Genomic DNA, 26,520 nt, shown 5'->3' with positions numbered 1-26,520 from the left:
GTGCAGGAAGTCCTGGGCAGAGGAAGCAGATCTGTGTGGTACTCCAGGATGGGCGCAGTGGCCTAGAAGGTGCCCAGGGACTGCCACCATCAGCCGGTGCCTCTGTTCCTGAGACTTCTGCGCTGAGGCCATGCAGGGAACAGGATGAGAAGGAGCCCGTTGGGGCTGCTGGCAGGGACAAGCCCTGTCACGGCCACTGCTGACAGCCCCGGGGAGAGACAGCCAGGTTCACCCCGGGAATTTCCCCTCCCGTCTGCACAGACCGCTCTTGGGGGTGTTGCGGGCTTGCTGGGAAGCTAGCCTTCAAGACAGGGAAGGGTCCTGTGGGGGTGGAATAAATCCAAGGACGACGCTCAGCTCCAGTGGATACAGCCCAGGGGCAAGCATGCTTGGTGGGCAGTGTTTGGATGGCAGTGCCACCCTGTGCACCCATGCCCACCTCCCAACCCCACACTCCCGTGCCCAGGTGCGGCCAGTTGACCCCACCCACCCCATGTCTTGGTTTCCCCTTGGCAGAGGCCATCACTCGAGTTGGTCCCATCTCATCTCTCCTGCCCACTTCCCATGCCTGGCTGCCAGAGGGTGCTCCTGTCTCTGGGCTGTCCCCCTGGTGACCGTGGTGAGCTCCGTGGCCGGCCACCATGCTCTCTGCAGGCCGAACAGCACTTTTGTCTCCCTTCTTGACCCTGGACCCCTCCTGACGGCTCCTTCCTGGAAGTGAGCCTCCATGGCGGTTGCCACATCACCCGCAGCTCGCGTGGAGCCGCTGTTATGTGACAACGGGGACCAGTAGCTCACGTGCTTTGTTCCTCTGCAAGCAATGGCCAGGGCCTTGGTGGCTTGTGTGGCTGACACCTTCCCGCATGCTGACTTGCCTTTGCCGCAGTCTTGACAGACACAGGAGCAGACAGAAGCCTCTGCAGGAGACACCCTGTGGCACTTGCCACTGGCACCTTAGGACAGTCTGTCCTTCATCCAGCAAAGTCCCTCCAAGCTGCGTGGAGAAAGTTCCCATGCTAAGTGTTTTAAAAAAAACAAACTACACTAGAGGGCCTGGCATGATAGGATAGCGGGTAGGGCACTTGCCTTGCACACGGCTGGCCCGAGTTTTATCTCCAGCATTCCATATGGTCCTCTGAGCACCAGCAGAAGTGATTTCTGAGTGCAGAGTCAGGAGTAGCCCCTGAGCATTGTCAGGTATGGCCCCCAAACAAACAAATCCAAAAGAAAATTTATGCTAGAGCTGGAGAGATAGTGCAAGGCAAAGGTGCTTTCCTTGCTTACAGCCAACACCAGTTTCTTCCCAGCATTGCTTTTGGTCCCCAGAGCATTGCTACAGTAACTCCTGAGCATGGAGATGAGGGTAAGGCCTGGAAACCACTGGGTGTGACCCCCAGCCCCCACGCCCCCCCCATATATATACCATGCACCAGAAGGTCCTGCTAGTTTTTTTTTTTTTTTTTTTGCTTTTTGGGTCACACCCGGCGGTGCACAGGGGTTACTCCTGGCTCTGCACTCAGGAATTACTCCTGGTAGTGCTCAGGGGACCATATGGGATGCTGGGATTTGAACCCGGGTCGGCCGCATGCAAAGCAAACACCCTACCCGCTGTGCTATCGCTCCAGCCCCATAGTATTTTTTTTTTTTTTTTTTTTTTTTTTGCTTTTTGGATCACACCCAGCAATGCACAGGGGTCACTCCTGGCTCATGCACTCAGTCCTGCTGTTTTAGGTAACTAAAAACTAAAAGCACCTCTGGGCAACTTTCCCCTAACCCGTGACACTAGGGGATTTTTCACCTTCTTGGAGCAGGATTTGGTTTGGCCACAGCTGGACAGCTGTAAATGGACGTTGGACTGATCAGGAAATGTGCCAGGCGGATCCCAGCAGCTGCTTGGGTCAGAATTATGCCTGAGAAGAACGCCCTAGAAAATAAGGCAAGCTGTGGTTCCTGCTACCAATAAGAGAGATTTCTAAAGGCTGTTGTATTCAATCTGCTCCTGCCGGCCAGGAAGTGGTCGACGGGCTCCCCTGTGATACTGAAAATCTCAGCTAAGGAGGAGTGATGGATTTCAAGTCACAGGGGCTTGGGATTTTATGAGCTGTTCTCCAAAGTTCAGTCCTAATTATATTTCACTCTAGCTCCCCACAGGCCTTTTGTTTTCTGAAGTGTGGGTGATTTCAGTGACTCAGCAGAACCCCTAGATGGGGGTGAGGACAATGGATCTGACGGGGGAGCCGGCTGGTGACGCTTCTGTCTGTTGGTTTTGTCTTGTAGCGGTGTCCTTGGCTCTCGCTTTGAACGGCGTCTGCACAAACACTATTAAATTAATAGTGGGAAGGTAAGTTCCAAGAGGAAACGCAAGTGGTTATATCCTGGAGGCCTTCATGTGTGGGGGTCTTGGCCCCGGGCTGGCTGAGGGCAGGCCTAGATGCTCGTTCAGTCGCTGCCCCTCTCTGGGTGCTTTGTCCCCCAGGCCCTGTCTTCCTCCCCTTTGATTTCTGGCCTCACACTTGCAGAATGTAGATGGGGAGCACAGAAGTGGCCCCGAGTGTTCTCCTGTGGTCCGCAAACCCATCCCTGGGCCAGCCGCTGGTTCCTGGGGTGAACCCGGCAGACATGCTCTTATTCGTTTCACCTCCAAACTTTAAGGACCACTCTTGTGTCACTCTTTGAGGGTGAGAAGTGCGGGTGGGCACTTGAGTTCATGTACTTGGCCTCTCTCTCGCCCCTGGGGAATTATTTCTGCTCTCCATGTTGTTTGTGTCTCATACTACAGTTTGGGGGGTCAGCTCACCTCTGTAGAGGTCAGAGCCCCTGAATGGGGAACCTGACTTTGACCCTGACTGCAGGGTGGATGGGTGTGGGGGGAGACAGTTCTCCCTCCTCTTAAAACCTCAGTCTTTCCCGACTATCTCTGCAGTGTGGGAGGCTGCCTGTGACCAAGGACACAGAAGATGAGACAGTACACAGTACACTTCCGGGTCACACTGTCTATCCCGCTCCTAGTCCTGACTAGTCCGGTCCTGCCTACGGCTCAGGCTCAGCCCCGGGAACCACTGCCTGGGGATTAACCCTACTGGAGTTGGGGGAACTCAGCACCCACCCCTCTGAGCCCTCTGATAGGTTCTTGATGCTGCTTATTGATAGGATACAGATTCCCATTGGTGATTTGGGGGCTGCACCCCAGAGCTCGTGATCTCGGGCATAGGAAAGGAGCTTTTTCCTGTGTGGGTGCTTGGCCACTGCTCATTGAGCTGCTGAGAGACGGAGGGCCCTCGTGTACCGACACGCAGATTCTCACGTGAATGAGATGGGAGAGCACGGCAGGGTGCAGGCTCCAGGCTGGTCTGGGTGCTGGGACTCCAGGCTGGTCTTGGCCACTGTGTGTTGGTTGGGTGACCTTGGACAGGAATGTCATCTTTCCGGTCCTTCCTTGTCACACCTGCCAAAGGAGAAATTTTCCTGGCTGGCCTCAGGGCTACTCTAAGCACTGGGCGGTACAGTGTTCGGTACTCTGTTTCCTGATGGGGCCCCAGAAAAGGTTTCCTGGGGCTATGACAGGAGGTAGGACTTTGGGTCGCCTTCCCTGGGGTCTTCTCTGCCACCCCCGGAACCAGAGACGTCTCCGGGGTATCAAAGGCTCTGCATCGGGGGTCAGAACTTCTAGGCTCTGTCTGTGAGGTAGAGACCCACTCTGGGGAGGAGTGAACCCCCCAAATTCAAGATAAGGGGTTCTGAGGAGCCCTGGACGTGGCCTCTGAGTTAATGGGGGCTGTCCAGAGATGGAGGCAGGAGCTGCCCTGGACCCTGGCAGCCACATCAGTCCTTGCTCCCTGGTGCCTGGGTGGAACTGAGGCTGAGAGGGCACAGGACCTCAGCAAGGTCATCACAAGGTCATCATGCTCCTGAGCATGGCTCCTAGTTCAGCTCTTTCTGACCACCCCCCCCCCAAGCCCTATGTGTCAGTGGCCCAAGGAAGTGAGGGCAGCAGGGAGTGGACGCGGTTGGGGGCAGCGTGGGGCTTGTCTGGGACGTAGCCACTCACAGTGAAAATGTCCATGGTGTCTTTTGTAGACCTCGCCCCGATTTCTTTTACCGCTGCTTTCCAGATGGAGTGATGAACTCGGAAATGCACTGCACGGGGGACCCCGACCTGGTGTCCGAGGGCCGCAAAAGCTTCCCCAGCATCCACTCCTCCTGTAAGTTCAAGGGTCACTAATTTGCTCTCCTGGCCCCTTCTTGGGCACTGCTAGGGGGTCCCTGGGAGGAGAGGGAGGGAGCCGTGCTGGTCCAAGGAAGCTGAGTGCAATCAATTGGTGACTGGCTTATCCTTCCCTGCGGGGGGTCTTTGCTGAGAACCCCTCAACACTCTGTCAGCAGCCAGCAGCCAGCAGGACATGCTCTGCTGACAGCCTCACTGGAGATCATGTGACACAGGCTTTGGCAGTAACCTGGGAAGTTTACTGTGCGCCCTGGGACCTCTTAGCTAGTCATCTAGGCTTATGCCTTCAGTGGCGCCGGTGTGTCTGCAAGCTTATGTATGTGTGTGTGTACCAGATACAGCATGTGTATATGTATATCTGCCTGGGCACCCTCCCCTCAATAGTCTAATTCCAGGACTCCAGCCTGGGGCCAACCTTAAAATAATAAAAATCAGGGACTGGGGAGGTAATGCCAGGGCCCGGGCACACACCTTATGCACACAGGACCCAGACTAGGATCCCTGGCACTGTGTGTCACTCTGGCACTAAGACAGCCCCCAGCACCACTGGCCCAGACGGTGCCACGTTCTAAGACCTATTATTGACCAGTCTGATTAGCTGAGAGTCACTGGGAATGACCTCCAGTACCTCTGAGAGCTACTTAGGAGCCCCTTCCTCCATCATATGAGTCTCATGTTCCATGGTGGAGTGGGAGGACATGCATTGGAGGTGATGGATTCAGAGTCGGCCAGATAGGGGCGCTGTAATATTCCCTCCATCTCTATCCCACATTGCACACAGGCAGTGATGCCTTGGGCTAGGGGATGGGTGAGGTCCAGTGATGTTGGCCACTCATCTTCCCTGCCAGAGCCTTTGGGTGCATCTTGTTGAAGCCACTCAATGTATGGAGAGGCCATAGTATGATTTTACTGTATTGATCCCCTCCAGTGGATTATTACATCCTCACTGGTGCCATCAGTCCCCATTGGCAGGTGCCAGGCCCCGTGCTGGGTGAGAGGGGCACAGAGGTGGATAAGACAGCTTGTGTCCTGGACACCCAGTGTTGGGGTGGACTGTCTATGTAGATTGGTGATGGGGGCAAATGGTGGATAACCATGGCGGTAGGGAAAGAGGAAGGACCACTCTCATGATCCTGAGTCCTGATTTTCCCCGTTCTGATTATTATTAACATTTAGCTTGGATTTTTGGGGTTTTTTTTGCTTTTGGGGTCACACCCGGTGATGCACAGGGGTTACTTCTGGCTCATGCACTTAGGAATTACCCCTGGTAGTGCTTGGGGGACCATGTGGGATGCTGGGAATCAAATCCGGGTCGGCTGTGTGCAAGGCAAACACCCTACCCGCTGTGCTATCACTTGGCTAACCTGCCACCTTCATCTCCCTCACCCCCCACTAACATCTTAGGTATTAATAACCCCTTCATCGTGGCTGGGGCAACACTGTCTTGTTCTGCCAAGTGGTTATTGGACATTCTGTGTAGGGCTCTTAGCAACAACAAGCACCAGGGAGCCAGACCCCCTTCATGAATCTCTGCACGAGGCCCCTGCCAGGTGGAACTGTGCCCCTCTCATGACAGTGTCATGTGTCTGACAGTGACTGCGAGCTTAGGCACATTCGTAACTCACCAGAGTGAGGGCATTTGGCTGACCTTCACATCAGATTCTCAGACCCTTTGGTGATTAAATACAGCGATGTGTTTGCAAGGCTCATTGACATAAATAATTCCTCCATTTACTGCTCCAGTTTCTTGGACATGCATGAGGGCTGAACAGTGGGCTCCCCCAAAGATGGATCCAAATCTTAGCCCGGGGAATGCTTGATTGTGACTACATTTGGGAAAAGGGTCCTTGCAGATGCAATTCAGCTAAGCACTTGGAGAGGAGGTCGTGCTCCATTTAGGCTGGGCCTAAATCCAATGACAGAGATGCCTATGGGCAGAGGAGTACTTAAGACACAGAGAGACAAAAGAAGGCCATCTGGGGACAGAGAGCCAGGGCCAGTGAGCAACTGGAGCCCCCAAAAGCCAGAGGCAGGGGGTCCTCCCTTGAGGGCCTTCAGGACCTCGCCCACCCTATAGCATCTGCACTTGACTTGGCCTTCTGGCTTAGTAAGAGAAGACCGTCATTCGTTGTGACTTCTGGGTTTGTGGTCACTGGTAATGGTGGTTCCGGACCCCAAATACAGCACCTTAGACCAAACACTCCCGAGTTAGGGGAAAGGCTTTGGCTTTTGAGCCTCAGGAAGACTGAGACAGAAGCACCTGACTGGGCATGAGCCTTGTCCAGCACCTGTGTGGATTGATGAGCACGATGCAGTGAGACATAGGCTCACAGAAGGTTCTAGGCTTCAGTCTTTCCTGCTGTTTAAAATTCCTCCTGGAGTTTCACTTTAAGTGAGTATGTGTTTGGGCAGAGCTGTGGGTATGGACCAGAGAAATCATTGCCGAACTGAATTGTGGTCTCCTCCTTCTCAGAGACCCTAGCTGGTGTTATGTCTGGGTGCCTGAATTGGAGCTCACTGGGGGTTCTGTTCTCTGGCTGTGGCTCTAATGGGTGCCTGACTTCTCTTAAAAAACAAAACATTGGGGGGCTGGAGCAATAGCACAGCGGGTAGGACGTTTGCCTTGCATGCGGTCGACCCGGTTTCGATTCACTGCATTCCATATGGTCCCCTGAGCACCGCCAGGAGTGATTCCTGAGTGCATGAGCCAGGAGTAACCCCTGTGCATCGCCAGGTGTGATCCAAAAAGCAAAAAAAAAAAATTGTTGTTTTTGTCCATGATCTATTCCTCAAAGACTCAGTGATGAGCTCTGAGGACCTTCAAAGAAGAAAAGCAATGAAAAGTCAGGGCCTGTGTGAAAAGCTTCCTCCTGATGCTTGAATGTTGATGGAGGGCTGCAGCTTCACTGGGTTCTTCTGTGGCACTTGACTCAGGAAAAGAATGGCTCTCCCGGGCAGGACTCAGAGCTGGACCCCATTGGGAGTAACCGCTAGGCCCCCCAAAAGTGTGAATCACAGATCCCCACCCTCCCGTCCCTGCACTTGCTGTCAGATGCACATCGCCGCCTTGTCAAATGTGTACTGATGTCAGCCGTGCTTGAGAGGCTTTGTGGCAGATGCAGGTATGACCATTGGCTTCTGAGGACACTTACCATGTCACAGTCTTGCTCCTTGCCCGGAACAGGCTCCTCTCCTGTCCCCAGGCACTGAAGGGGGTGTCCTCATCTGCTCACCCTCGCTCTGATGACAGGACAGGGATTTCCTGCATACCCACTTGTGAAAAACTAAGCATGCCGAAGGGCGTGTGCACTCGCGGGCTCTCCGGGAGGCTCTGCCTCGCCACCCGCGTTTGGTGCTCTGGAACCGCTGTGTATGGATTGGATCGGGACGGCTGTTGGTCAAGGACAGGCGAAGGAAGAACAAGGACCAAGCTGGTTGCTGATTAGTTACCATTTATTCAATCTTCCATCTTTCTCATCTCCCACACTCCTACCTCTGTCCTCTCTCTGGATAACTGCTGCTCTGGATTCTCTCTCCCTCTCTCCCTCTTCCCTTTTTCTCTCTTGCCCTTGCCCCTAGTCTACACACAGCCAGGTAGCAAAATCAACATAAGAAAGCCCTTCCTGAGGGCCAGTCAGGTTCAAAGGGAACACTACCTAAGGGCATTCCAAAGCCCTTCCCGACTCTTAAGGTTTTTCTCCTTTCCTTAGTCCAAACACTCATTAACATCTTAATATTAGTTATTTTTGAATGGACATAGCAAGAGATACATTGAGGCTTGCAAGGCAGCTCTCCTGGCAACATCTTGCCACAGACTCAGACTACAGCACTCAGGCCAGATTAATCATTCCTCACCCTAGCAGGGTCCAAATCTAGTTATCACTGTTTGGATCATGACAGTATTTGTCCATGACCAAGTTCTTAACTTATAGTTAAGCATTAGACACTTTGGCCAGGCCCATCTCGATGCCAGGGTAGCACACAACTCACCTCTTGCCCTGGGTCCGTCTCGTCCCTCGTCGGGACCTGCTTTTGGGGGTGCCAGGAAGTAAGGGTAGCTGAAGCTTAGGTCGAGAGAACAGATGCCCAGGAGGAAAATATCATGTAGAGTCAAATGACTCCCAGGTTACAAACTCCATAGTGTTTGCTAAGTCTTCCATACAAAAAGGACTTGGCTCTGAATAAACTATGCAAAGGACTCAAGGAGAAGAGAAAAACAATATATACAAGTCAACAGAACACTAAGAAAGAAGCTACAAATAAACACAGAGGAATGGGAGCACTGTGATGGGAGTAACCCAATAAACCTAAACTACCTGAGGCTATGTTATCCTACACCCGCTTAGGAACACTTCCATGCTGATGACCAGGTTTCTTATTGTAGCACAGAGGAAGCCATGTGCTTCTCAAAGGTGCTGGATCCCAGAGGTGGGACCTCAGTGGACTTCTGCATTGAGATTTACGTTTTTTCCTCCTTCAGAGAAATCTGCTTTATGGGCTGCCAGTGTAAACAGGCATTCCCGACCAGGGCTGTGCTAAGATGTGTTCGCCGGGCTAGAGGAGCATGGGGTTGTCTCTGCTGTTTATCAGCAATGGGCTACCTGGAGGTCGTTAATATTCACATCTCTTCCTGCAGAACACTTGGTTGTCTTTGGTTTCTTCGGAAGATGATCTCATTTCAGTCTCCCATCAGCAGCCAGCCAGCACAGCCCCCAGCGCTGGTGCTGGAAACCATCTGTAGATGGGCTGACCCCTGGGGACCACTAATGGGGGTCACTCTAAGGCGGCCCAAGCCAGCCCTGGATGGAAAGCAGAAATTCCGCTCTCAGAGAGCGCGTGAGTGCCTTCAGAGTCCCCGAAAAGCTCACGTTTCACATGGTGAAAAGCTCTGCTTTCCCAGGGTGTTGAAAGCAGGGCTAGTCTGAAAAGAAAACCAATTTTTTTCCTCGCATAATCTCAGCATTTGATTGGGTATTGATCCAGTGTCTCAAATAGCAAGAGATTAGATGGTTTATGCCCAAGCAAACTATAAAATACAAAGGATGAGTAAAAGGTTTCCTGCCCACAAGGGGCCAGCCAAAGTAGCACGTCGGCCGCATCCTGGTTTTGCAACTAAAATTTTGTTGGACTACAGAGATGCCCACCGATTCCCTTCCACCTGTGGGAGATTTCACTTCCTAATGGCAGGAGTGAATTTTGTTTTGAAAATCTGTATTTCACATTTTATAGTTTCAAGAGAGGCTCACAAAATTGAAAGGGTTGCCTGTGCTGTAAACAAATGAAAATTAAAAAGCATGGCTATAGGAGAGGTACGAGGAGAAGGATGGATGGTGAGAGCACGGAGGGTTTTTAGTGCAATGAGACTATTCTGTGTGATGCTATAATGGTGGACAGATACATATCATTATATATTTGTCCGGGAGCGATAGTACAGTGGTTGGGCTTTCGCCTTTCACTCGGCCAAACGGTGTTCGATTCCTCCACCCCTCTCAGCCTGGCAAGCTACCGAGAATATCGAGTGCTCGAGGCAGAGCCTGGCAAGCTACCCATGCGTATTGAATATGCCAAAAACAGCAACAATAAGTCTCTCAATGAGAGACATTACTGGTGCCCGCTCGAACAAATAGATGAGCAACGGGATGACAGTGACATAGAATGTTCATTACCAAGAGTGAACTGTGATGTAAACAGTGGGAATCGGGTGATTATAGCACATCAGTGGAGTTTTACCAATTATAACTACTATGAAGAAATACTTCTTACTTGGTAAGCTTCAGTAATTGCTCTTCAGACCTTCAGCTGATTGGTTGAGAGTCGCCCACTCGAGAGCCTTTACTTAAAAGTCAACTTAGGTTGAATGTCAGAAAAAGACATTCAATTTATGCTTCCAGTGTAAAAAAAGAGACCATGCCAGTGGCATCGATCAAGTTCATCAAATAATGGCACTCTGGTATAGCCAAGTGCATAAATTTAACCATCACACAGTTGCTCCTTTTTATTTAGCCCTTTAAAAATATCATTATTGTTCTGATGAGTCCAGTGCCTTAACTGCAGAGGTATCAGACCCAAGGTGGTCACTGGTCAGCCTTGGTCCAAGGAGCTCACATAGTCCTCAAACAGTCTGAGTCCGTATACTATTGCATCTTCATAGGCTTAGTGTCTGGGTGGGCGTTTGCTTTTGCTGAACCAATCTAAATGGGTCTAAACTATGAATTGGGGGATTATCACAGGATATCATTTATGTAGCCAACCATGTCTGGGTCGCTAAAGCCTGAATATTAAATATCATAAACCACTGACACTTATCAGGCAAGCTTCTGTATAGAGAAAGAGGCAACCAGAGAACAGAGGAAGTTGCAGAATTCAATTGTTTTGTATTGCTTAACTCAGTGAAATTGCTCGAAAGGCATTCTGTTGGTAGATTGAGAACCGAAAATAAAATACTACCTTCTTTTACGCTGCTATCAAGAGGCATAAACCACTAAGGTCATTGGTTCAACTGGGACAAATTGCTGGCCATTTGTCTGAGGTCCACTGAGTTTGTGTGACTTTGCTCAGAACAGAGTAAGTTACAGGTCCACTGTCATCCAGGGGGCATCACCCTTGGCAAGTGGCCACATAGCTCTTTCCTAACTGTAGGATCTTACCTGTTAAAGTCTCAGACATGTCCAGAGATTCTGGGAGCAGGGCGCTGAATTTTCACATCTTTCTTTTCAAATGAAAACCCAGGGTCCCTGAGAAAGCAGACTCTGGGGGTTTCTAAAAGAAACAAACGCTTTAGCATAATTGGAGTTCTTCCCAGGACGATGTTCCTTCGTTTTCTTTTATCACCCCCTTTTATTTTATTTAACTTTTTTGTTGGATCACCATGAGATAGAACATTACAAAATTGTTCATGATGTGTTTCCGTCATACAATGACTGAAATCATTGACGGAATCAATGACTAAAATTCAATACCCATCCCTTCACCAGTGTAATTTTCCAGTACCAGTATCCCCCGTTTCCCTCCCACCCTTTCAAGCCACCCCCCACACCAGAACATTTCCCTCTCAGCCAGGAAACCATGTATAGATCCCGGTACTGCATTATATTATACATATGTATTATCTACTTCTGGGCTGAAGATACAGTACACGAATTAAGTCACTTGTCTTGCATGCAGTTCACCATGGTTCTGTCACTGTCACTGTCATTCTGTTGTTCATCAATTTGCTTGAGCGGGCACCAGTAACATCTCCATTGTGAGACTCGTTGTTACTGTTTTTGGCATATCAAATTTGCCATGGATAGCTTGCCAGGCTCTGCTATACAGGCAAGATATTCTCAGTAGCTTGCCGAGCTCTCCGAGAGGGATGGAGGAATCGAATCCGGGTCAGCTGTGTGCAAGGCAAACGCCCTACCCGCTGTGCTATCGCTCCATCCCTAATCTTTGCACCACCAGAAGGAAGCTCTGAACAGAGCCAGGAGTCACCTTTAATCTGTACTGCGTATAGCCCTGAGTGAAATTTAAACATAATGGTTATATGAGTCTCGGGTGAAGCAGTAAAAGCCAGCATGTGTTGTTCTAGATTAAGTTCCCCACCAAAAGTCCAGTTCTGTCCTTCACTCCACTATTGTCCCCTTTGGCCCCATCTCCCCCCTCCCTTGTCCCTTCCCTTTTCATAACCACTGTTTATTTTATCATCTAAAAGTTTGTTTTCATTCTTCCTAGTTTACTTGTTTTTATTTCTCTATCGCACATATGGGTGAAACCATACTATAAATTTTTGCCCATCTGCTGTGTCATTGAGCGCAATGCCTTCCAAGTCCGTGATTAATATTGTAAATGGCCTGGTTTCATCTTTTGTTTTTTGGGTCATAAAACATCTTTTGTTTTATTTTGGTGCTGGTGGTGCTCGGGGCTTACTCCTGGCTCTGTGCTTGAGCATTCACTCCTGGTGGGCTCAGGGGACCCAATGGGGTGCTGGGGATTGAACCCGGGCCAGCCATGTGCAAGGTGAGTGCCCCACCCTGTACTATCACTCCGGCCCCCAATTTCATCTTTTAAATGACTGAATGATATCTTTTAAAATTACTTTTAAATGTAAATACACAACACTGTCTTTGTCAAATAATTTTTCAGAGAGCACTCAGATTGTTTTCAAATCTTGACTTTGGCGATGGAGGATGGTCCAGGAGTTAAGACACTTGTTTTGCTCATGGTAGGCCCGGGTTTGATCTCTGGCTCCACATATAACCCCATGAGCATGACCAAAGTGATCCCTGTCCCTGTCGTGAATGAAAGGGTAAGGGCCCAGTGGACCCTGGTGGAGGTGGATATGGGTGGGAGGACACATATAGTAACATTGTACCCCTAAAGCAGATACACTCACACTCATGTAAACCAAAATTATCGAAATCTTTTTAAAAAAAGTGCTTCTATGGCCGGAGCAATAGTAAAGCGGTTAGGGCATTTGCCTTGCAGGTGGCCGACCCGGGTTCAATCCCCGGCACCCCATATGGTCCTCCTAGCACCGCCAGAAGTAATTCCTGAGCGCAGAGCCAGGAGTAACCCTGAGCATCGCTGGGCGTGACCCAAAAATCGGGAAAAAGAATAGTGCCTCTAGAAAAATAGCAATAACAACAAAACTAGGGGAGTCTGCCCTATTGTAAACATGTAACCCAAATGATAACATGTAATTTTTTTAATAATAAAAAATACTTAAAGGAGGAAGGGTGGAGGAAAGCAAAAAATCTTGGGTCATTGGTGAGGGACCACTGACATCAGTAGTGGTTTAGAGTTGGAACATTGAAAGCCTAAAACTACTAAAAACGTTGTAAATCACATTTCCCAAGTTAAAAAAATTAATAAACAAGCCCTGAGCACAACCCATATTTTGGAGAGGGGGCAAATCTTGACTTCTTTGTCCATAGTGCTGCAATAGCACAGAGGTGTGTACAGTCCTTACGTGTCTTTTAGTTAACTACCTGATGTGGGATGACAATCATAAGAGCTAATGTTCTCATCCTGCCAGAAGCCCATGTCACCTGTGGGAGCTATTGTCCTGCTTGAGATTCAAGGTGGGAGTCCTCACCTGGTCAATTTTGCCCCTCCCTCCTCAAATCTAGCAATATGGAGGAGGCATTTGAATGCAACATATTGGGTACTGTTAATGTCTACTGGTGAGGGACCAAGGATGTGGGCTAACGTCCTACCTTGTCCTGACAGAGCCCACTGCAGAGAATGACCAGCCACCAGTGCAGTAATGTCCAGCCAGAGGACACCTGCTCTGGGGCAGTTAGGCAGATATGGGAAGCATTTATTTCTCTCCTCTGGAATCCACCCACTCTCCAAGTTCCTGGTCTAAATAAATAAGAATATTTTTGGAGACGGGTACTCTTTAATTAATTCAAAATACTTCTCCTCCAAGACTTGGCTCATTATTTGATTTTCATGAAGAAAAGATCAGAGCCAGATTAAAGGTTGTAATTAAAGTCGAATGCCTTTTTATTTCCTGTCTTTTGAACTTTTTATTATAAAAAGTTTCAGACCTATAAAGCAGAAATCTAATGCATCTCCTTGTTCTAGATGGAATCCTCTTGCTCATGATTTCCTACCACCATACAAAACTGATGAGCTTTTTAAAAGTATTTTCACATTTTAAGAAAAAAATTACATTGCAGTGCATACGTGATAGCCACATAACTCATACCCCTATCATAAGGTGAAATCCCTCCATAGTTCCAGGAGTCTGTCCATAATTCCAGAAATCTCTTTATAGTTCCAGGAAGTCTCTTCACATCTGTTTTCAGGCATTTTTCATCCCTTACTGCTGTCATCCTGGAAGTGATTTTTTTTTTTACTTTAAACTCGTTTTTCCTATATGTCGATGTATGTCAATGTATGTATGTCAATGTCAACTGTATGTCAATGGAATTATGGGTGACAGTGTTTGCTCAGTTTAGTACCTTGAAATTCTTCATGTCCTTTTAAGCTTCTGGAATTTCATTGTAATGTGCATCCCACACGTATTGATTCTTTTTATAAACCTCCAGATGTTTCCAGTTTCTTCATTTGCCAACAAAGTTGTCTAATCATCTGTGTGGCTTTTTTCAGCAGACATCTTATCTTGACCACTTTTCTGTGATGGATTCTGCTGGGTAAAAAGTGGAAAATATCATCATTTAATTCTGTTAGAAGAAACTTCCTAATGTTTTTCTATAATGTGGGTCCAAATTTCCAGCCACTTTGGCAAGATGAGAATTTCAGTCATTCATATCTGTACCCACATTGGATGCTATCAGACTTTTGAAGATGTGTGTGTATGTGTGTGTATATATATATGTGTACGTGTGTGCATGCATGCATGCATGTGTGTGGTCTTATTATGGTTTTAATCTGCATCTACCTGATGAGTCTTGACATTTTGTACATTTTCACTGGCATCCTGGCTGCTTACATGTCTTCCTTGGGGAAGTATTGAAATCCTTTGCACATAATTTCTTTCTATTTGTGATAAAATGATGGCATACTTACTGTTCTCTTTGCAAACCTTTTGTCAAATAAATGTTTTGTGATTATTTCCTCCCATTTTTGATTTGTCTAGTCAATTTTCTTAATGGTGCCATTTGATGAGCAGTAGTTTGAAATTTTGATTAAATCGAATCTATCACTTTTCCCCCCTTCCATGGTTACTGCTTTCTGTGTCCTATTTAAGCAGTCGTTTTCCATCCATTCTCCACTGGCAAAAACATCTTCATCTGTTTGCTTCAAAAATGTTATTGTTTGGAATTGATATTTCGTCTTTTCTTGAGTTGACTATTGCTCATAGCGCAAGGCAGAGTCAGAAATTCGACGTTGTCTATATTGATTTCCATTTTTTCAGCTCCATTTATTACAAAGGCTTCTCTCTCACCAGCAAAGAGCTTGGGTGCCTTTGCAAAAGTCATCAGACTGTTACAGCACAGGTGTCTGCACTCGCTCTCCTGTCCTTTCAACCAGTCCCTGTCTTGATGGTGAGGCCACACACTGTGGGCTTCATGGCTTGGTGGTGGGTCTTACATTCGGGTCCTTGAATTCTTTAGTTTTGTTCCCTTTCCCTTAAGGTTGCTCTGGCAATGGTAGGTCTCTGGAGTTGGGGTCTGGGACAGTGACAGTGACATTTAGAGCGCTCAATGGCACCCAGTGCCTTAGGAAAGGGGTATTGAGAGGGGATCACATAAGTTATCTTTGTGGGTGAAGAATGTTGACACTCAGGAGCTGCAGGTATGAGTGGGACCCCCATATCTGCACTGTGATGCTCTACATTTCAGTCTTGGACACTTATTGAGTGTGGTTTGGCTGTGAGTGTAACTGTCTGCCAGTGGTTGCTCTACGTGCCAGGGTGGGTATTGTACATGTGTGGGTTGTAACATTCTGCTTGTGTCAGGCAGGTTATGAGGGTGTGAAATCATCCGTTTGGGCTTCCCCGCACACTTTTTTGTCTCCACAATCAACCATTTCCTGAGAATTGGGCCTGATGGCCTTTAACTGTGATTATTGGGCATTCTGTTTCTCCTTTTGGTTCTAATCAATATGTCTTGGAACTTCGGTGGACTTAACACTTTCATGATGGTTGTGTAGTCTTGATGTTTGATCATTTCGACATGTCTCCTGCTCTCGTTTGCCTTCCTCCCACCACATAGAAAATGACTTCTTCTGGCTCGAGGATCCAAGAGTGAACCACAGTCACAACGAGGCCTTGGTGGGGAGATGAATTTGAATAGTAAAGGATCAACGATCAGCTGGATCAACCGCTCCTTTGTATAGATAGGATCCTTCTATTACTGTTTCAAATCATTGGCTTTTAAACAGTCTTCCAAGTTTGGGCCTATCTACCATTCATGATGTTCAGCGTGCTCTAAAATAGAAATTCAAATTACTACATGTCCCCTGTAATAGATATCTTTGGGGACATGGGTGGATGGAAATGGATGGAGGCGGGGAGTGGAGTGTTAGCTGGTACTGTCCTTCAATTCCCACCAATGGAAATTATTTCCGTTCCGAGGGGGGGGATGCTATAGAAACTTTCCTTTGGGATTCAGAACCTCCACGGCCTTTCTTTGCACTTTATGAGATTCAACTGAACGGTGCACGTTCTTGGAACCTGTGAGTTTTATTTTTCACTTTTTATGAGAGGGCTCATCAAAGGAACTTCAGATATGACCTCAGAGGCTGGGGTCAGCTGCCAATTTTTCCTTCCCAACTCGCCTCCTTATGCCTCCTAGTGGCTTTGCTGCTTCCTCTCCCCTCTCTGCTGCCATCGGCTTGGAAAGAGCAAAGTCATGTGAAAGTTACCTGGAGCCCATTTAATTAGGAGACTTCGGTCTGCCAAAGGAAAATGAAACGAATCATTTGCCAGCCAAGATGGAGCAGCCTTCAGATGACTCAACCCACAGGCGGCTTTCCTTCCAGCAGCCTCTGGAGTCTGCTAATTAATGCTAAATAGCATCTTCTTGATGCCAGCAGTGGCCTTAGCCCTGGGCAGATAGATGTAGAAAAAGCATTTGAAGATGTTTCTGAAGAGTGATGTTCTAGAATGAAGATGTCAGCTCATTCAGTGCCTTCAAACTCATCAGTGACTCTAGAGAAAGCATTCAGGGCCTTTGATGAGTGACCTTCTAGAATGATGATGTCAGTTTTCTCTTCAGCTTCAAGCTCACCCATGATGCCAACATGCCAAAGAACCACCTAGTGGTGGTCAGGCCCTGCCTTGTCCTGCTGCCCCTACATTTCAGCCACTCTCCCTGGAACAGTCATACAAAATGCTCTCTCAGTCGAACAGAGATGGGACTGAGATTCTGCCTCACAGCCTCACTGTGTCATTCTGGGGTCAGTCCTCTTCCTGGTCCACCTGCCCAGTGAAGAAATGAAGGCTTCAGGAGGAGAATGATTTGTCCCATTGTCACACTGCCTGGATGTGGCAGAGCTGGCATTTATGCCCAGATCATGGTCAGAACCCAAACTCTTGATTTGAGAGCCCGGCTCTTAGCATGAGAGTGATCTTTCCTTCCTTAGCATCAGCTTTACGAGAGGCTTCAAAATAAGCTAGCAAGGGGTTGGAAGGTTGGAGAGAGGGAATGGGGCCCTGGTGGCTGCTGTGTGAATCCTGGAAAATGACTTGGAAGACCAAGATGGGGTTGGGGTTGAAGACCGAGTTGGGGTCCTTCCCATCTGGAAACCTGAGCTGGCATGTGGGGTCTGGGGACTTGTAGGGGAAGGGACAGAGGAGAAGCTTTACTTCCAGGGCTTAGGTTGAGCCCTTCTTTATTTATTTCTAAGAAGCGGACATTTTAAGGAACTGAAAGTGATTTTTTAAATTATTGGGGGTAAGGGGCATTGGGTCACACCTGGCATTGCTCAGGGGTTGCTCCTGGCTCTTCACTCCTGGAATCACTCCTGGAATCACTCCTGGCAGTGGTGGGGAGACCATATGGGATGCTGGGGATCAAATCAAGGTGTGTGCAAGACAAGTGTCCTACCTCCTGTACCACTTCTCCAGTCCCTGGAGCTGGAAGTTCTTTGGGAACCTCTTCGTACTGGTTTCCACCAGTCCGTGGATTCCATTTCAGATCACAGTTCATTCTTCCTCATAGAAATAGCTCCTTGTTCTTTGAAGGAGGTTACAGAAAAGGACAGAAAGAAGAAACTTCATCCAGTTTTTTTCAAAGTGAACCTGAAAAAAATAATCTGTCCACTCACGGCCATCGAGATCCTTCTGGAAGATCATCGTCTGCTTCTGGGAACCCTTTCTGGATTGGAGCTTTGGGATGTGGACACATCTGAGGAGCTTAGCACACAGGTGCTCTGACACCCCAGCCTCGGGGAGGTGGGTGTGGTAGCCTGTGGGCACTGACGTTTAGAGAGTCCCAGAACATGAGGCTCTGCCAAGGGAAGCCAGCCACGGTGTGTCCCAGCCAGCCCGGCCAAGGCCAAATGGCCAGAGTTGGAACTTGGCTATGACCTGACCTTAAAAGTTGTTGCTTGAGGGGCCGGAAGCATAGTACAGTGACCGATCCGGTTTGATCCCCGGCATCCATATGGTCCCCAGAGCACTGCCAGAAATAATTCCTGAGCACAGAGTCATGAGTAACCCCTGAGCATCTCCAGGTGTGATTCAAAACAAAACAAAAAAATTGTTGCTTGCCATTTAATCTACCTAGTTGTTCACTGAATGTCAAGTAAAACTGGAGGTCAGAATTAAGTTGGCTTCCTAAGAGAAGAGCATCATGTATAGAGCTGCTCGCTTTCACCTCTGGGTGTATCCATGGTAGTTATCCCTAAAAAATAGAGTCTAGCTTCCGACTTCTGCTGGCTGAGCCCACTCCCATATGCTTACCAGAGTCAGGAATTAGGAGCCAGGATCTAGCTTGATTGTAGAGCAATGCTTTGATAATGTTGGAGGCCTTGATTTTGATGCCTGGCACCAAACTGGAAAAGACTAATAAACTAAATGCCACTTCAATTAAAGAAATAGTAGAAAATGTGAATAAGGGTGCAAAAAAATTAACCTTAATCTATACAGTATACTTGAATTAAAAAATAATTCAAGATGAATCACAAAATGAAAATAAACCTATAAATGAAAAAATGGCTGAGGTGAATAGCCTTGGTGATTTAACATAGCTAAAGGTTTTCAGGGGGAAAGACAAAGCACCAACAATTTAAAAACTGATAAATTGAACTACAGAAAAATTACATTTTGCTTCTTAAAAGACATTATTATTAAAATTTAAGGGCAAATTGTGGACTATAATATTTGCAAAGTTCGTATCTTGCAAGGGACTTGTACACACATGTCTAGACTTTATAAAGATCTTCCACAGATAAACAAAGACAGTCCCATTAAAGTAGGTGAAAGAACTAAACAGAGACTGCATTAAAGAAAATTTATAAATGCTCAGTAAATACAGGAAAAGGTGCTCATTGGAGAAGCATCAGTTAAGGAACAATAAAAGACCCCTTCACAGTCATTAGGACATAGGGAAGATGAGAAAACTGTCACTCAAAGTGGATAAATGTGGTTTCACATGGACCTCTTCTCTTTTGTGGAGGAAGTATTCATTGGTAGAATCACTTTGAAAACTGTTAGATTTTTTTAAATTAAAATTTGATCATATATTTATCATATGATTTAGCAGATCCATTTCAAGGTGTTTTACCATGAAGATAGAAAAGTATGTGACCACAAAAGGCTGCAAGCTGTTTGGTTTCGTTTTCTTTTTATTTATTTATTTATTTATTTATTTATTTATTTATTGCTTTTGGGGTCACACCCAGTGATGCTCAGGAGTTACTCCTGGCTCTGCACTCAGGAATTACTCCTGGCGGTGCTTGGGGGACCATATGAAATGCCATGGATCAAACCTGGGTTGGCTGCATGCAAGGTAAATGCCTTCCCTGCTGTATTATCGCTCCAGCCCCAACAGTTTGGTTTCTTAGTTGGCCCAAATTAGAAACAACCCAAATGTTTATCACTAGGAAAATGGATAGCATATGGCAATATATAGCATATAGCATTATAATATGTACAGCATTATATATGTATATGCATTTGTATATATCATATACATGCTATAATATATACATATATTTTATAACTATATGTATATATTATATATGCATTGTAAATAAACCTCAAAAACATTGAGAATAGGAAACCAGACACATGGACACACATTCACAGAATTCTGTTTATTTGAAGTCCTAGGATAGTCAAATTATTATTATTTTTTTTGCTTTGGAGCAAAAAATCAGTGATTGCTCTGAGTGAGGGTGCGGGCAGTTGTGGCTGGTGTGGACGTGAGAGAGCTGTGAGCTTGTCTCTCAGGGTGCCCTGCTTATGCAAGTGCATTTTTCAGGACTTAGGTATGGGCAGTTGACTGCAAATAGATTTCATCTCAAAAAGAAACCTACACTAAGCGCAACATTTTCTTTTCTTTTTTTTTTTTTAAAGAAAAAAAAAAGTTTTTATTTTTATTTTTTTTTAAATTTATTTATTTTTAATTAGAGAATCACCGTGAGGGTACAGTTACAGATTTATACACTTTTGTGCTTATACTTCCCTCATACAAAGTTTGGGAACCCATCCCTTCACCAGTGCCCATTCTCCACCACCCGTAAACCCAGTGTCCCTCCCACCCTCCCCAATCCCATCTCCCCCCCACCCCACCCTGCCACTGTGGCAAGGCATTCCCTTCTGTTTTCTCTCTCTAATTAGCTGTTGTGGTTTGCAATAAAGGTGTTGAGTGGCCGCTGTGCTCAGTCTCTAGCCCTCATTCAGCCCGCAACTCCCTTCCCCCACATGGCCTTCCACTACAATGTAGTTGGTGATCGCTTCTCTGAGTTGACCTTTCCCCGGAACGTGAGGCCAGCCTCGAAGCCATGGAGTCAACCTCCTGGTACTTATTTCTACAGTTCTTGGGTGTTAGTCTCCCACTCTGTTATTCTATATACCATAGATGAGTGCAATCTTTCTATGTCTGTCTCTCTCTTTCTGACTCATTTCACTCAGCATGAAACTTTTCATGCCCATCCACTTGACTACAAAATTCTTGACCTCCTTTTTTCTAACAGCTGCATAGTATTCCATTGTATAGATGTACCAAAGTTTCCTCAACCAGTCATCCGTTCTGGGGCATTCGGGTTTTTTCCAGATTCTGGCTATTGTAAACAGTGCTGCGATGAACATACATGTGCAGATGTTGTTTCGATTGTACTTTTTTGCCTCTCTGGGATATATTCCCAGCAGTGGTATTGCTGGGTCAAATGGGAATTCAATATCTAATTTTTTGAGAGTCGTCCAAATTGTTTTCCAGAAGGGCTGAACCAGTCGGCATTCCCACCAGCAGTGAAGAAGGGTCCCTTTCTCCCCACATCCTCTCCAACAGCGGTTGCTTTTGTTCTTTTGGATGTGTGCTAGTCTCTGTGGTGTGAGGTGGTATCTCAAAGTTGTTTTGATCTGCATCTCTCTGATGATTAGTGATGCAGAGCACTTTTTCATGTGCCTTTTGGCCATTCGTATTTCTTCCTTGGTAAAGTTTCTGTTCATTTCTTCGCCCCATTTTTTGATGGGGTTGGATGTTTTCTTCTTGTAGAGTTCAACCAGTGCTTTATATACCATTGATATCAACCCCTTATCTGATGGGTATTGTGTAAATATCCTTTCCCATTCTGTGGATAGTCTTTGTATTCTGGTCACTGTATCTCTTGCGGTGCAGAAGCTTTTTAGTTTAATGTAGTCCCACTTGTTGATCTCTGTTTTTACTAGATTGCTTAGTTCCGTGTCACCTTTGAAGATACCTTTATCTTCAATATCGTGGAGGGTTTCGCCGACCTTGTCTTCAATGTACCTTATGGTTTGTGGTCTAATGTTGAGGTCTTTAATCCATTTTGATCTGACTTTTGTTAAGCGCAACATTTTCAAATCCTGCTGAGGTACTGTCTAGTGAGTCCTGGGATATTTGGGAACAGCGTGATCACTGGTGGAGGCATTGATGTGGCATTTAGTTCACATGGCACTTAGTTCCATTGGCCAGACAAGCAGGCTGCAAGTTGTGATCATGTTTCAGTGGTGTTTGATCTGAAGTTTGAGAAATCGCAGTGTGACCAAACTCTTCTTCACACCACTTGTGTCTTCCTCTGTCCACTTGCTCATCTCTTGCCCATTCCCATTGTAGCCCATGGATTTCTTGCTGCTGTTCTCTTTAAAATCTAAGGATAAAAGTCAGACTCTGACAGTAAAGCTTCCCCAAGGCACTCTAGAAAGCGGAACCCCTGCTACTCCTGGAGCCTCATCCCTGATGGCTCCAGAATTGTGGCGAGCTCTCCTGCCTCCAAATACCCGCTTGGAGACTCTCTTATGCACTCGAGCACACTGACTCCTTCTATCAGATCTCTAATATGGTGCCTGCCCCTTGCAGATACGCCAGTCATTCTAAAAGCTCCTCTGAAAGCCCGTTTATTCCTTTCCTAATGCTTTTAAGGTGGAAATTATTTCTATCTCTAGACTCCCATAAGCCAAGAACTAAGTCTGTCTCCTGGTTCCCCAGAGCTCAGCATAATATCCAGCCAAGGGTGAAGCAGGAATGGAATGAGTATATGTTGAATTAAGGGCTCAGTGATAAAAACGCATGGCGATGATGATAGTCATGTGTGTGTGTGTGCGCGTGTGTGTGTGTGTGTGCGCGCATGTGTGTGTGTGTGCGCGCGTGTGTGTGTGGTGCGCGCGTGTGTGGTGTGTGTGTGTGTGTGTGTGTGTGTGTGTGTCTTGTGATGTTGGTACATTTTCCCCCTAAGTCTTGGCAGGCCAGTTTCTCAGTCATTGATAAAACCTTATATGACAGTAGGGAAAAAAAAACCTTTATCTAGACCTGGAACTTGCCTATACTGAGCTGACCTTTCGCTGAATCACAGCTTCAGTATCTCATGGATGAAGCACTGAAGTGGAAATCAGGACACGACCGTCCTTCTTCTTCCCTGGGTGGAAAGAGGGAGTCTGATTTGGTTGCAGGTTTTGACATTTTCTCCATCCTCATTCTGTCAGTTTTGACCACGGAAGACTGCATTCCCCATGTTTTGCATGCATACACTTTGCTGCTCATGCCCAGGAAAGCAGCCTGGCTGGTAGACCAGATGGACCGTTTTCCTCCTCCTCCCCCTCACCCCGGCCTTTCCCTTCTTCCCTCCTCCCTGTGACTCCATCCCCCTTTGATAACTGAATGACTGAATCTTTGACTTATTTTGGCCTCCCACCAAACTCAACCATCTTTCTGCGCCTGGAGCCTCGTTTCCCCAAATCTGTGGGCTTGCACCAGTGATTATAAAGGCATCTCGGCTCTGCTGATTTTCAGATCTGAAGTTGCTGACTGACAGGGATTGAGCTAATAAACAGAAAAAAGTCTGTGAGTTCAGGGGAGTGGAAACTGTGCCACTCCAATTCTCCTTGTCTGAGGATGGACGCAGTGTAGACGGAGCTCTGCTGCTATACAGGGAAGCGTAGAGAGAGGCTTTATAGACAGTGCTCCCTGAGTTTTTTGCAGGGGTGGAAGTTAAAGGCAGCATGCCAAATTCATATGTCTCATTAATATTGTTTATTAACTTCTAATTGTTTTTCAATTTTTTTCATGAATCACTATGAGATACAGTTACAGACTTAGAAACTTTCATGATTACACTTCAGTCATGCAATGATCTTAACTTTTAATTGTTATGTATGGTATACCAACTATAATTGGGCTCTAGAAATGAACCTGCTAGCAAACATGTATTCCTGCTTTGTGGGGAGCCTCTCAACTTGTTGCAGTTGTTAATTATTGAGGGTTTTATCTGTGCAGTGTCGAAAAGGCAGCTGCGTCAGCGGGGTTCCATGAAGTCTAGTGATCGCTTTGTCTCAGATCTACTGCATCAGGCAGTTAAACCACATGGTACTGAAAAGGGCAGGTAGTACTAGGGAAGGCCAGGAAAGTGGCTTCAGAAGTGGATGTGAATAGCAGGTAATAAGATGTCAGTGAGGAACATGGAAGAATACTGCTAATACCCCAGTAAAAGGTTCCCTCTGATGCTTTTTTTTTTTTTACTTTTTGGGTCACACCTGGCAATGCACAGGGGTTACTCCTAACTCTGCACTCAGGAATCACCCCTGGCAGTGCTCAGGGGACCATATGGGATGCTAGGAATCGAACCCTGCTTGGCCTTGTGCAAGGCAAACGCACTACCGACTGTGCTATTGCTCCAGCCCCCACACCCCCCCCCACTGCCTTGTGCTTTTTTTTGCTTTTTGGGTCACACCTGACAATGCACAGGAATTACTCCTGGCTCTGCACTCAGGAATTACTCCTGGCAATGCTCAGAGGACCATATGGGATGCTGGGAATCGAACCCAGGTCTGCCGAGTGCAAGGCAAACGCCCTACCCACTGTGCTATTGCTCCAGCCCCTCCCCCCGTGCTTTTAATGGAGAAAGTGTTGTATTATATTAACACACACTTTTATCGTCAGAATCTTTTTTGAAATTGAAGTATTTTCCTGTCCCCAAGCATTTGGCACCTTTCCTATTGTCCATGGTTTTGTAAAGATTTTTAGAAGTAATGCTTTGATGACAAGGATATGGATTCTTAGTGTCCTTGAGGATACAGAGGACACTTGAGGACTCTCTTTCTCTCTCACTCTCTGGCGCTTGCTGTCATTCTCTCCCTCCCTCCCCCCGCGCCCCCCCCCCCCCCGTCTCTCTCTCTCACACACACACACACACACACTCGCCCACCCTGCCACTGCCATTACAGCTCTTTCTGGCCCAAGCATCTGTTTGTGGGTGCAGGAGTGGGGGTGTGCTCATATTTTGTGGGCAAAATGGCACATGGTGGAAACTTGAGTCTAAATAGTAAGTTTGCCTTTGACTCAGGGAGGGACACCGAGCAGGTTGTCTTCTGACTGAAGGAAGCACAAAGTCTTGTGCTCGGTACAGCTAAAGCTCCCTAAATGTTCAACTGTCTGGCTTTGCACTGGGCATCCTTCTAATTCATCTCAAGGCAAACCCCACCAGGCACCTCGTGGACAGTATTCCAGTAAGCCCAGTTTCCAGGCGAAACCCAAGTTAACTCTCTTGCGGAAGGCCAGACAGCGAGTCACTAGTGGAGCTAGGGTTCAGATAAACAGCTCTTAAATGTTACCTTTAGTTCAAGATATTAGGGAAGTCATCTCCAGTTGGTGATGCGTGCATGGAATAGCCATTTTCTTCTTTGAAAACTTAGTAAACAGAGTATTTTATTTTATGTTCGTGCTTTGTTTGCAGGGCATGCTTCATTTGCTAATAATTTTAAAGGAAATAGATAATCCAAGTTCTGGTTTAGCATATTTCTGAGCTTGTGCAAATCATGCCAAGCATAACAAATGGCTCAGAGTCACAGGCATGTGTTACAATAAACATGAGAGAGAGAGAGAGAGAGAGAGAGAGAGAGAGAGAGAGAGAGAGAGAGAGAGAAGAGATGGGGGTCTGTCTTTTTACCCTGAAGAAATCACTACACCAGAAAAATCAAGTAGTGGGGAAGCTTGAAATATATTTTGGCATAAGATCTGTAACAGACAACCTGGCTAGTTTCATTTATTCTGTATTTATTCCCATTACAAACCTCGAGTGCTCCCTGAGCGCTCTCTGGCTAAATCAATGTTTTCAGATTTCTCTTGGCTTGAGTTTTATAATCTGAGAAATCAATCAAGCGCCTCGGGAGAATGCTATGTCTTATTCTGCTTGGAACCTCCAAATGCCTCTTGTAATTAAGTATTAGTTGGAGTTCATTGCACATGAATAATGAGGTGATGTTCTGGTAGGCTTTCTTGGTTGTTGCTTTGAGGGGGAGTATTGCTTCTGTTCTCTGGTTAAACAAATCACTGCAGTCATAAGTATGCGGTGTAAAGGTGGCAGAACAATGCTTAGCCATCTTCTCAGACCCACCCCATCCTTTTGGTTCCTTGCGTGCTGGAGCTGGGGCGTGTGGCCTGGGAAAACTCCATAGGTGCTCTCTGATCTGGAACTTAGACAGTGAAAGGGGATCAAGGCTGGAAGACTTGAACTTGTTTCTTTTTAAAGTGGTCCAACTTGTTGGATGGCCAAAAGAATGGCTCGGTATTAGTTTGGTGACCAGCTCTAATTCTGAATGCATTCACTTTGGGACCACACAATTTCTTGACTTTGAGAGTGAGTTAGCAGTTATATACATGTGCAAATCTTATATAAAACATACTGCGTGATTTGCATGATATTATTATTGTTGCTATAATATATACATATATTTTACGCATATATAGATAATAGATATATATTAGAGCCTCATATACCCACCACGTGAATTGAGAAATAGAATTTGCTAGACCCTTATAAACCCTCTGTCTCTTCTGGTAGCTTATTGTTCACCTCCCCTGTTATCTTGAAATTTCACCATCTTAAAATTAAAAAAACAAACAAACAATTTTCTTAGTTTTCTAGACAGTTTTGTATGCAGACTCAAAGAGAATTGTGTATCCCCAAATAATTCTTTCATTTCTCCAGGTTTTTAAACTGTCCATCAGTGGAGTCATACAAAATATGTTTTTGTAACCTTCTGCTGGTACTAACCATTGATTTTCAGATTCTTCTCTTAAAAATAAAATGGCAGGGTCTGAGAGATGGCACCAAGGGCTGGGTCACATCCTTTGTCCGTGGGAGGCCTAGCTAGGGTCCCTCCGTCACTGCCAGGCGTGGTCCAAAATGAACAACAAACAAACCTCCTGAAATGACAG

General features: G+C 46.6%; 1 protein-coding gene across 2 annotated transcripts in view; it reads left to right on the top strand.

Moving 5' to 3' along the window:
- The window catches only part of PLPP4 (phospholipid phosphatase 4), a 100,045-nt gene that overhangs the window by 54,344 nt on the left and 19,181 nt on the right, over positions 1 to 26,520 (top strand). The window contains exons 4-5 of one of the 2 annotated variants that reach the window (XM_055119626.1): positions 2,278 to 2,341; positions 4,078 to 4,202. The exons of the other annotated variant lie outside the window; for it this stretch is intronic. Coding sequence (XP_054975601.1) covers positions 2,278 to 2,341; positions 4,078 to 4,202 — 189 coding nt within the window. The remainder of the gene's footprint in view (positions 1 to 2,277; positions 2,342 to 4,077; positions 4,203 to 26,520) is intronic. 2 annotated transcript variants of the gene reach the window in all.

Source organism: Sorex araneus, chromosome 11 (assembly GCF_027595985.1).
Source record: "Sorex araneus isolate mSorAra2 chromosome 11, mSorAra2.pri, whole genome shotgun sequence".
In the NCBI taxonomy this organism is placed as follows: domain Eukaryota; kingdom Metazoa; phylum Chordata; class Mammalia; order Eulipotyphla; family Soricidae; genus Sorex; species Sorex araneus.
The sequence above is the reverse complement of the archived record's forward strand: the minus strand, read 5'-3'. Positions and strand labels throughout refer to the sequence as shown.